Here is a 13,808-nt window from a genome sequence, read left to right as displayed (position 1 = left end):
TTTTTTTTTTTTTTTTTTATAGAATTTTCGATTAAAAATCTAATTTTAACAAAATTTGATATTTTAAAATAACTATTAGTGATTTAATATAATTTTAAAAAATGTATAGGGAGTTGAAATATTTTGTTACTACTTATCAATGTATAATTATTTAATACGCACAACAACATTTTCAAAATATTTTTAGATTATAGTTTTATGTTATTTATACGATAGGTAGATATAATATTTACCGTGCAATACGATTAATGCCTTATGAGTTATTAATTTATTATGGTATAAGAGTTTACTAGAATATATATTGTTTTACCATACAGTATTTCTATTTAGTACCTACTTTATTAAAATTTTTCCTTATCAAAAAAAAAAAAAAAAAAAATTATTTGTGGACATGAAAACAAAAACTATTGAAAATTTTTGTTATAAAACAAAATAAATTAACTTCACTTCTTATAATAAACATTCAATTTACTGATTCTACATTAATTAAAAAACTAATAAGTCAAGTTACTAGTTAAATTAACGAAAACTCAAAAGTAACTAGTCAAGTTAGAAAGATAAAATTAAATTAACTTCTTAACTCGTTAATGCGCCCTGCGTTGAAATATTATAATATACAGTGTAAAAAAAATTATAAAATCTACGGGGATAAATAAACTTTTTATTTTATTTCTTTATTTTTTGATTTTATTCGGTATAATATAATACAAGCGTTTGCCATATCTAAATATCTTATGATATCGTGGGCACCAACGTATAGTATATATTTGTACTAGAAAGTGGACTTATTTGTCGCACTATATTTTTGATAAGGTTAAGTTATAACCACTATATTCAGTTACATATATGTCATCCAATTATTCGATCTGTACGACGGTGTGTTTGAGTAAGTCCATCGTCTGCAATGGCAAAGGGTTAAAACGAAAAAGTATAGAAGACTGTATGTTTTATCACTATATTTATGCAGTAAAATTAAATGTCAAGTATACGAATTTTCTTGTATAATAATAAATATCTATACGCATACAATCGTCAAAATCTATGAAAAATATCAAAACTCTTAGAGAAAAAAAGTTGTGCCCATATAAATATTAAATTAAATATTTAATGTATTGATTACAATTATATAAACTAATCACTACAACAGACCGCCATAGTGCCATATCGTAATACAATATTATCGTGTTTTGTTTTCAGAACGAGTGGTCCAGACACTGTCGGTTGCCGATGTTCAATCCGGAACTACAACCGGAACCGGTAAACTTGCAGAACAACAACCACCACCATCGTCGACCGGAACCGGGCCGGGCGCTGGAAATCGCGGGCAGGCTGCAGCAGGATCGCGTGGCGCACAATCGACCGGCGGCACCCGTGAACCCCCCCGCACAAGACGATCGAGAACAGACCAGACACCACGCCTAGCCGAGACGAACGCAGTCGTAGCACACAATATTATACTATTATTATGGTAATATATTTTAAGGTTCATTCTACATCATCACAGCCCTGTCAGACGGTACGAATCGTTTACAACAATACTTAAATAATAATAATAATAATAATCATCGGACGACGACGATCGCGGCGCCTGTAATAATAAAATGCGATAGGCATTCAATATTGTTTTGATTGTGTGGATGTGCGAAGAGACACATAACTACAGGCAAAACGCAATCGTCCGATTATTTTTTCAAAATTTATGTAAAAAAAAAAAAAAATTAATAAAAAATTTGTTACGACTTCTATATTATTATTAACGTATTATATCATATTTTAGTCGTCGTTGATCGACAAGCTTATGCGATCAGAGACTTAAATTTATTGTTGTACTTATTATCGACCCCCCTCCCCCTGCCATCAGACTTTGATAGCGTTGTATAATACACACTGCTGCCTCCGGCACGTACATAGAGTTAGATTTAATAATAGTAATGATAATAATAATAATATAAGAGTACGAAAAAAATTATCCCAACCCCATAGGATTAAACGCGTCAAGCCGAATGGACGCGTGTTAAATTGTATAAAATAAAAAATAAATATAAAAAAATATACATATAAAAAAAAAAAAACGCTGTTTATAAAAATAAAAGATCGAACGAATAACGATAATACAAACTGCAGCGGTTTGGGCGAATTCACGTTTTGGCCGTTATTGACGAGTACGCAAAATGTACGACTTACAAGGTATAATCAGCTGTCGTTACCTACAAAAATTTTGTATATTCTTTTTATTGCATCGTGCGTTTTCCAGCGTAACTATATTATTACTCGTGACAACCGGAAATGCGCATTTCTTCCGATATTGCCAAGTCAGTTGGATAAATATCAATTGCGCGTAAACGTTGACTTTTAAGTTCTTTTGAGTTCTAATAATGCGTCACTCGAAACGTACCTGTTTTCGGTAGGCATATCCGTGTGCGATAACGAAGCGCGCGACTTATTACCTAACCTATGCACTTGAGTACTTTGGGTAAGTACTAAAAGCATTTTATTCTAATCGCCTTAAGATGAAATACGATCGTCTGTGTTATTATATTGCAACAGTTAACGCAACCGCTGAAACTCGAGGGGGAGTGTAAAATCAATGTGAATTTAGCTTGTCATGTGTCATGTTTATTATTATACGAGTTATTATTTCGTTATACCTAGCTATTATTTTAAGTTTAAAAACGAATATTATGCAATGTTATTATATTTTTATTATTATTATTATTAATATATATTTTTTTTTCAAATAATTGTATGGAAATAACTACTTACGCTTTTTTACGTTATTTTTTTTTGTTATTAGTTTTTAATTATATATTACGTAATATTTATTCATAGCATTTTTAACATCAACTAAAAATTGACCAAGTTTTTAACTATTATAATCGTATATCTTTGTCTCGATACAATTATTTTTACTGTTACCACTACTGTTAATCTATTTCTAAGGATACCCTGGGTAAAACTGCTGTTGTATTATAGTTTTGAATAGATAAACAATATTTTAATTGAAAAAAAAAAAATTTCTCCTATTTAAGAATTTTTCTAAACCTAATAAAATATATGTAGGTGATACAGGCACATACTTAAACAAAAAAACAAAAAAAAAATCAAAAAAAAATCGAAATTTATAAATCATAATAATAATATAAATCACAAATTTAAATTTAAAATAATATATGAACAAAAAATTGTTTCTTATAATATTTTAGTCCTCACCCTCTTTATGTGCCTGAGCTAAAGTCACATTTCATTTTAAATTATGGTTTTTATAGTACTTTTTGAAAAACATACTTCGATGAATGCTTAAACATTTATTTAATACAAAAAATCTTCATTCCATTCAACTTCTTGACTTACGATTATTATTACTACAATTATTATTGTAACTATTATTAATATTAGATTAGTTTAGACATTTTGAGTGACATATTATTCGTCTTAGCATTATTGCAATACTAAATAATAATAATATTTTAGGTATTATTACTTAAATATTAATTGATTAAAATATAATATAATTAAGCTTCTTTTTTTTTTTTTTTTGTCAATATTTTTATGTACGTACCAACGAGTCATTTGGTTAAAATAAATCATAAAAGTTTATCTACCTATTAATAATAATAATCACATACATTTTTAATATAAAACATTGTTACACAAATAGTTTTAAGTGTATAATTTAAAATTGTATTATTATGATAGAATCTATAGTATAATATTATATTATTTATAATCTAAATTTTGTGTGTTAAAAATAGCTGTTATATTTGTTTTTAAATATAACAAAATATATAAAATTCAATAATTGTTAGTTATTTCAGTTGATTATAATTCCACTCGACGTCTGTCATCGTCGAAATGTGTAAAAAAAAAAAAAAAAATGTTTAATTCATACGTGGAATGAGTTGTGTATTTTTGAACACTACCTACCACTTAAATTATAAACTTGTACAACTGTATTAATTCTATGTATGTGTTTATGATAATATTATTATATATGTCATGACATGAACCACCGTATTCTAAGAAGGACCCAAATTATATTGTCTAAGTCTATACAATCTCACCAATCGGAGTCCCGATCAATATGACTTAAAGTCACAAGTGTTATTGATATACCGAACCACTACAATTTAATATCTACTTTGAAGAAAATCATGTTTATTTTGGTATCGCATTATCATAAACGGTCTGTACAGATATGCAAAAAAAAAATCATACATATATTATATTAAAATATGTACCTATATAATATTTATATTTTACTTACAGAATTTAATTTAACCTACAATTTAAGTCGTCCTTGCACTTATACTGCATTATACGCACTACTTAATTGTTCATTCGACTTACGATTGTTATTTATTAAATCGTATCACTGTAAATCGCTCTTGCTAATCCTTCAAATTTTATCGTAAACGATTTTATGACAAAAGTACGAGTAAGTACATACAAATATTATATTATTATAAATTTTATAGGAACAAAAATTTCAACTTACATCCGCGTTGATCTATAGATCATTAGTTATATAGGGAGTAGAGACGGCGGCGGTGGCGGCGAAAGCAGACATGATTTATCTAATCACCTATTTATAATATTGGCCTCAGTTTAAAATTGTTTGCACTATAAATGCAAGTGTTTGACAGATAATAGTCAATTAATGCTGTTATAACGCTTAATCACACATAATGTATTCGTCACGGTTATTTTATTTAGTTTAAAAATCGATCGTCTGTGATTGTGAAAAAAAAAAGTAAAACAATATTTTTATCGCGTCTTTGCGACTAAGTGAAATATTGAATGAGCTTATTTATTTATTTGAAAAACTTATATTAAAAGTTTGTAATTTTAACAGTATAAGGTGCCCTTTGTAGTATATGTATAGAAATGAAAAACTGTATCAAATAACTATATCATTCCACGATTAAGTATTAAATACCTTTTTTTTTACGACATGATTAAGAAAAATTGTCTATATATATTAAAAAATATAGGAATAAAAATGAAAAGTCTAATATTTTATTACAGCGAGTACGGGAAAATAATCGTTTTTTAAAATTTCGGTCAAAATGTGATAATAATAAGTAATCAAGGTATATATTTGTAATTAATATACCTACAGGCAATTTGATTGAGACGTTAGGTACCTACTTTGGGCTACGAAATATCACAGGGCGTGACGTTCTGCACGCACGCCTATATTTTACATGTTTCCGGAAATCAGAGGCCACGGCTATAGGTACCGAACACTCAGCGCATTTTCAATGTTTTGATCTACTGCCAAGGACGAAAAAAGATAATAGGCTTATCGCTAGATATGTTTTTATTTCACTAGCCAACAAATAATAATATTATTGATCGTTAAGTTCGTAAAACAAACTAAACATTATATAATTAATGTGTTTTGCATTTTAATAACGCATAAATTATTTTTGCAACGTATTCGCTGCGTTTTTACAACATACATTTTATGAATCATATTATTATTAAATACTATATAGGTTTGCGTACATTATAACGAAAATACGAAATATCGTAATAATATATACCATGCCACTATGTACAATAAACAAATAAGACAGACAACGTTCGAAATAAAATTAAAATAATACTTATCGTACAAGTATAATTATGTGACTATGTTCTTGTAGAAACGTGCGCAACATCCATTGTATCCATTACGTTTTAATATGAACGAAGATTAGAGTACTTACATACTAACGAACACGTATAAAGTATCGTGTAATTAATTAAGACAAAAATGCATGGACTTTAAGTTCCATGCACTTTTATTTAGATTTGTATTTGTAATTCTACATGTACATCATTAAAACTCAAGTGGTAACCACAAACATAATAATATATTATACATACGTGTGCATATACATGAAATTGCAATTTAAACGCATTCGAATAAGTCAACAAATTTAAAATGCTTAACGATATCTCGTGGTACTTTTGAGAGAAGTCGTGAAATTTATTATTTAAGTGTACTTATGCATATTCAATATTTATACATACATATACTCGTATACAGTCGTTTTAAGTTTTGGGAGTACGTAACTGCGCAAGAATTACCGCCATTTTATTAAATAGCATTGTAAATCAACAATAAAAGGTTTTTTTTTTTTTTTGGACCAAAAATCCACAAAATAACTTTTTTTACCTTATACATGCCTATTGGTTTTGCCCATTATTTACACCTAAAAATACTAAATAAATAAATTATATCAAATTTTAAAAATGTATCCTTAATAAGGAAAACACGTCACACATTAGTCAATAGTTAAATTGACAATTAATTTGATTCATTGAGTGAGAAACTATATAATATTTACTTATAAGAAATATTTACCATTAAAGAATATGACTACGTCGATTTATCGGAAATAATTCACCGCATGACAATTCACATAGATCACATAGGCCAATTTATGGTAAAATTTTTGATTATATAGGTATGTATATTATTTCGAATTAATCACTGTCCGTTTTTGTTTTTAAATGAATTAAAAACTGACTAAATTGTAAATTATAATACGAGATATTACAATCAGCATTGTTGTAATTAACGTAAAATGTTGTATGAAATACATCGACAGATTTTTTTCTACTCATCGTAATACTATCAAATATAGTATGATAAGTACCTAGTAGGTATATGTTATGTATTACATTTAGGTCATACATTTTTATTCGATAGAAGTGTCATTAAAATATATATTATTTATATTTGACTTTTGAAATAAATTATAATGATATAGGTTATAGGTAAAGGAGTACGGTTCGACATTATTTTATTATTCAAAAACGACAATTTTTAAAACTCTTTCTTTAACTTATTTATATTTTATTGGCTTTAAATTTATTACTTTACGATCTCTATAAAATAACTGGTTTGAACAATTTACAATGCAATGTTTATCAGACGAGGTTCCAGGACTTTTAGTGCTGGGGCATAAATATAGATTAACAGGGTGAATATAACATATTTTATTCTGAGAAAAAATGTGACCAGGTTTTTTTTTTATTTTGTGGATAGTATTTCTTTTTTTTTTTTTTAATTTGGAAGCAGGGTCTACTTAAACTACTTGTGCTTGTGACTAGTATAGTGATTTAAACAATTTTTTTTTTTAAGACCCATCATAAATAACGATTGACTAGATGTGTGTGCATAACAAAAAGTTTATCTAACTTAGTAGGTACTACATGAGACTGTTGAATTATTTAGAACGAATATATACACACGTTGACAACACAATATATTTGAGTAAACTGAATGTTTTTTACAGATCAAGTGCCTACAAAATATGTAGATACTTATTTACTTACTTAATTATACTTATTTTTGCGATTTTAAACCTTAATGGCTGTTTGAAATCATTGGTATTAAACTTGTTTAAAATGATCAATCGTGAGTTTAAAACCAAATAACCAAACCGTATATGGTTTTATTGATCAAACAATATTGCACCGATTTTATTTTAATATATGCAGTATATAATAGATAGTAAAATATGCATTTGATTGTGATATATGCTAATATATGCGTTATAAACAATAATTTGAACATCTTTAAATGTCCAATATATACTACTCGAATTATAATACTACTCGTATGTAAATATTTAGTAAGAATATTTATGCAATAAACTGTTATTTATTTATTTTTTTAAAGTATCACAATTAGCACTACACCTCACGTTAATGTATTTATCTTAAATTGGAAAACGAAAACGATCTTCTTCGCTATATAATATGTTTATTTGACGTAGTTAACTATCTGGGTGGCTACTATAATTGTATCCCACGCTATAAAAATGTCTTCCCAATAGTAACCTGAAATGTTTTTGAGTACCTACATATTACATAATTAATTAAAAACATAAAATAATATATTTTACATATATATTACGAAATACAAAATTTTATATTATTCTAAAATTGATTTTCCTTATCGTTTTTACATTGATTTATGATTATATGTATAGCATCATTAAGTATTACAGGTAAATTAAACAAAATGTTTTATTTTAATTTAATTTTTTATTTTTTAATACGTCTTATTTTTTTCTGATTTGATTATGTCATATTATAGCGTATTAAAACACTGGTACAAATGTATTTGATATATATTTTATGAATTCGAGTTGTTAATTTGATTTTCTTTAAATAGTGCCATAATAATATTTTTAATTATTGCTTCTTTGTCTGTTGTCTATAATTTGTTCTAAAATCATTTCAATCAGTAATATATATATATATACAAACGTATATTAGTTTCATTTATAGATAGATATTTAATTGTATATTTTATAAAACACTATTGAACACAAAAATATTTTGATGAGCACTGTACAACATTTCGATTTTAAACTGGAGTTAAAAGCCTCGCAGATATTATAGTAGTTGTTAGCAATAAACGGGTGTAACTATATTATTTTAAGTATGATAGACACATTTTAAAATTTTTCATATTAATCGGACCATAAATCAGATATTATTATAGTGTATGAAAACCCAGGCCGAAATCCGTATTAGACCTTATTACTTTTATCTTCTTATTCGTAATTACCTTTGGGACGTAAATATAGTATGCAGCGGCGACCTATACTATAGATACATTCTATATCGTAATAATTACAACGTGGAATACGGAGGATAGAGCATTTTTATGCAGAGTTTTTATTCTCATATTATACTCGTATAACTTAAACGGTAATCAGTAACGTGACGAAAATATTATTACTCTTTATGCAACACATTATTCAAATTTACCTACCTGCCATAATTTAATTAGGTATAGTTGAATTAGTACGTCTTATTTTTGGTGAGTTAATTTTATGCTATCGCCTAGTACGTATATTACAGGCAGGTTTATAGTATGGGTATAACATTATTAATAAATAATTCATTATACAACAATGCCCATGTTGAAGATTAAAGCATTATTTTCCGTTTCAAAAAGAATAGAACACATAAAAAACCATCATTGTAAAACAAATGTATTTATGGCTTTGCTTAGACTCTAAAACAATAACACAAAATAATCAGACCACTGTTTATTAATCTATAATTTAAAGTGCTTTCTGAAATATATTAGATGATTTTCCTAACCAATTAATGCTTTTTATTTTATACTATACATTCTATATATATATTATGTTTCTCAAAACAAAATAATTAGTGTCACACTAATTGATTTTGGCTAATAGTATAGTTTTTAATCATATTTTTATGGATTAAATTTTAATACTTAAAGTTTAAACATTAATACACGGCAAACATTCAGAAACTGCTGAAAATATATTTGGAGATACACATTATATTATGTAGGCACATTTTTCTGTTGAGAAAACTGATGGAATATAATTTATATATTATTGTATTGCACTATTAACAGATTATCACCAATAAAAAACATTAAATAATCTTTTTTAATATTAATTGTCTATTTACTACCGTATTTTGTATTAAAGAAATGTTTACAGAATTAATTTTATTTTCCATTAATATTTGATTTAATTCGATGTTACAATTTAGATAGATAATTAAGTATTTAATATTTAATAGGTTGTTGTACCTACCGAATATTTGAGTGAACAGGACATCATTAACATTAACAACAATTTTATCGTCAACTTTCGTCTATCGTATAAATATTATTATTCTGCATGCTCCAATACTAGCTAATAATACTTACCTTGCGTTGCTACTTAATATAAATTCTCGACAGTGATAACAACTATTATGTTCAGACTAGAGCAACTTTCATTAGTTGACAAGCAGTCAACTGTTGCCGATAAGGCAGCCCCCCTCCATCTGGAACAGTCGTCTGAAAGATTAGATATCAGTTGTACCGTTGTGCGGTGACCATCGCGGTCCCAGATATTCTCCTAGCGACGATTCCACGATTTTCTACATGCGATAGGTGACCATAGATTTCCATCCCTAAACATCGAAAAGCAGAAGAAAAATTCACACAATACTGAAAGCCTGACTTTAATTTTTAAGACATATTGGAATCCCTAATTTTCTTTTCGAGGTTTTAAAATAAAAGACGAATTTTCAATTTCTTATATTGTTAATTCAATATAATATTAAATCAATATATTTATATATTTATTTATATGAATTAAACTTTATCGTATAGTGTTAGTAATGAAAATCAAATTAAAACAACAATTAATAATAGAAACTAACGAATTTAATTTTTTTTTTCAATATTAAATTTTTTGAAGTGTGTTTATTTATCATTCGCTTATTTGTTTTAATGCACGAAAATAACGAATTCAACACTACCTATATTGACGTTATCGGAAACGTCTGGACGTCTATAATATAGCATTGTTCATTATTCTGCTTGATAACATTTAATTTATTTTTAAATCTAACGGAGAAAACAAAACGCTACGTGTTCCGTACTACCAGTAATAATTAATAGGTATATTTATTTGCTAATGTCGTAAACTCGTCAAAATATTATTATATTGTCTAATTATTATGAGACATCCGACAGATATACAGGAGTATATTATATATCTACCTAATCGCCAATTATTAATTTATTCGTCTGTAAATTATCTGTAAAGCATAATCAAAAATGATAACAGTAAATATGGAATAAATATAAATTAAATACATAACATCGTATGCGAGTATACACATTACAAACATATACATTTTATTTTATTTTATTAATATAAACGCCCAAAAAGCACTTTTCAAATGAGACACTTTGTGGCCAGCCATTAGAATCGCGCTTACAAGACACAAAAAGTGTCAAAAAGTGTCAAAAAAAAATGAGTACTATTCACACGAGATACTTTTTGTACACAAACATCTGATTTAATAATAAAATACATATATTAATTTATTTATTTTTTACTCAACTATGGAAGTAGAAGAAGCTGTTTTACTTAATTTTTTGATTAAAAGAGAACATAAAAAAAAATAGAACGTAAAAGGCTCCATTGAGTGCATCCTATTTTGGAGCTAGATTACAAAAAGGTAATTTTTTTACTCTTTTTTTTTTTTTTTTTTTTGATCTCCTTAAACACGAATCAAATTTTTAAATATTTTCGTATGACAAGCATAAATTTTTTTTTTGAGCTACAAAAAATGACAAAAAAAAGATACAAATATGAGAAGATATATTTCCACCGAAGAATGACTTACAGTAACATTAAGGTATGTCTTATGAATTTTTAGTGATCTGTTTAATCAATGTATTATAAGCCGGTAGTATTTTTAAAAAAATAAGTAATATTTCTTGTTCTCAACACTTATTATTTATTTAAGACAATGCTTCAAAAAATAGAATTGTCTTATGAAAAAAAAAAACATCTGATCTCCAAAAATATAATACATATAATCTATACATTACATATTATTGGAACAATATTTAAGAATCTTAAAATAGAGGATAAAAATAAGAAAAACAAAAATTTCTATGTTAAAATAATAAACGAAAAATTTAAATTACTTATTTTTTATAATCCAAAAAAAAAAAATACAATAGAAATTTAAATTTTTCACCAAATATTCTTTAAATAATAATTCCTAGACATAATACTAATTTCAAAATATTATCCATTTATTAGAATAAACAATAATGTAGATTTTTAAAGTACATTTAAATTCTTTTATTTTTGATTTATGTACTTAAATTAAATTTTGTTAATTAAAAAGCTTAAAATTGAATACAAGGTTTTCCATAGTACATTCTTACAGTGATTAAAAATATCAAAATTTGTCAAAGTTTATTTTGTAAATATTTAAAGTTTAAATTATTACAAATTCTTCAAAATCATGAAAATGTACAAACTGCTTTATAAGATTAGAATGATTTTTATGTATACGAGCTTATCATTAATTATCTGTCAGAACCTTAATATTTACATAGGACGTAATCTAGGTACTATATACATTAAATCAACAATATATCGTTTTAGATTCTGGTAGAGCGATAAATGTATTAATTTTAAAATGATGTGTGATGTGTGTGTGCGTATTTTATTAACCACAGTTATTATGAAAAATCTTCAATTTTCAACTTAGGAAGAGGTTCCTATGGAAAATCGGATCTAATTGATACTTTTAAGAGATTGAAATTGAAAGTCCTCAGTATATTTTATAAAAATAACCAGAAAAATTTAAAATTTACGCATATTATCTAGTTTTCGATAAAATTGTTTGTTTTTATTCAATTTTCTGTATCAATCAAAATATTTTGACTCTTTTTAAAATATAAGATTACCTTTTCTATGATACATTAACATTTTGTATGATTTTTCAAGACTTTAATTTAAAATATGCATAAATTCACAAAATCATGCAAATTATTTTTAAGTTAAAATGTGTTAATAATAGTTAAAGATTAAACATTTAATAAAGATTTCTCACAAATTCTTACCAAAAGAATACGTACATAATATATAATGAGGTATTTTATAAAATTTCAAGTTTAAATATGTAAATTAGATATTTAAAAGCAAAAAAAATAATTTTAGTTATTTTGATTAAATTAATACATTAGTATGAATAAAATTTTAATATTTATAAAAATTTAATATTTATACAATGTTTGTAAACGTTTTCTTAAAAATTTAAAAATTGTACAATTCCAAATATATTTTTATGAGTGACGTTCATTTTGATAAAGATTAATTACTTTAATTATATGATTTTCATCAAACGATTTATATTTTTATTTCAAATCAAAAATATTAATTATACAAACTTAAAACATTCCTCTGTTACTTAAATTTTCAATTTCCACATCAATTGCGATTTTCAAGATATATAGATAAGCTTTTATAAGCATATAGATGTTCAAAGTTTTTAGTATCAATAATAATGTTTAGACATCAAAACAAAATTTGGGTCATTCGTAAGTTGTTTCTACTATTGAAACCTAATAATCTGCAATAAGAACATGCTATATGCATATATATATGTATCTTAAGTATAGTTTTAGTTGTAATTGATGATTTTAAGTGAGTACTGAAACTCTTAAGCATATTTTATACATAAATAAAAATATTTTCAATGAAATTTTATCGTATATAAGTTAAAATTAATTTATCGTATTACTAATACAAAAATACTATACTGTCATGAAATATTATCTTAGTCGCATGTATAGGCTGACGATGTATGTCAAAATTGTTTGAATAGAGTGATCTATCAGTTGAATTAAACATTGCACATCCGTTACAATGATCTACTTGGCGCAGAGTAAACTCGGACAACACCAAGGCAGTAGAGCGTTATCTACTTCTTTATGGTTTATTTAACCGGCCATTAAAGGGTGCGATTGTATGATTCGTCACATGAAATATAGATTCTATAACGTCCTGCTGCACCGATATTCCTCAGATCCACAAGCACGACAAGAGTTCCTACAATCACTAAAAAGCTATCATTATATCGCCCGTTAATCATTTGATCCCCAGGCGCTTCCGATTAATTTCCATATTCGATATAAGCGCAAGAATATTCTAGTACATATATAGATAAAGTACAGTATCATTAGGTATCAGAGCATTGTACAAATAATATAATGCTATAACTTACGGAATACGCCTAAATAGTATCAGATACATAAGTGCAATACGGCACGCATGCACCAAGCTCTTCCTGAAAGTGTTGAGGGTATAACAATATAATGGCTATTCATTTTATATCGTCCCTAAAAATCGGTGTATGCTTACACTGTACAATACTACGCAATTTTCTAACCCTACATTTACAGAGTAACTGCATCCACATCTACTATGTGTATAAGGTGATTAACTGAAACCGTAAAC

General features: G+C 26.3%; 1 protein-coding gene across 1 annotated transcript in view; it reads left to right on the top strand.

Annotated features, from left to right (window-relative positions):
- The window catches only part of LOC112598367 (POU domain, class 3, transcription factor 3-like), a 21,310-nt gene extending 19,565 nt beyond the window's left edge, over window positions 1–1,745 (top strand). Inside the window, exon 2 of the mRNA XM_025344795.1 lies at window positions 1,198–1,745. Coding sequence (XP_025200580.1) covers window positions 1,198–1,422 — 225 coding nt within the window. The 3' untranslated portion in view covers window positions 1,423–1,745. The remainder of the gene's footprint in view (window positions 1–1,197) is intronic.
- Window positions 1,746–13,808: the final 12,063 nt, after the last annotated feature.

The sequence above is a fragment of the Melanaphis sacchari genome, unplaced genomic scaffold (genome assembly GCF_002803265.2).
Source record: "Melanaphis sacchari strain LSU unplaced genomic scaffold, SCAv2.0 Contig47_pilon_pilon, whole genome shotgun sequence".
In the NCBI taxonomy this organism is placed as follows: domain Eukaryota; kingdom Metazoa; phylum Arthropoda; class Insecta; order Hemiptera; family Aphididae; genus Melanaphis; species Melanaphis sacchari.
This window is presented reverse-complemented; position numbering and strand designations above follow the sequence as displayed.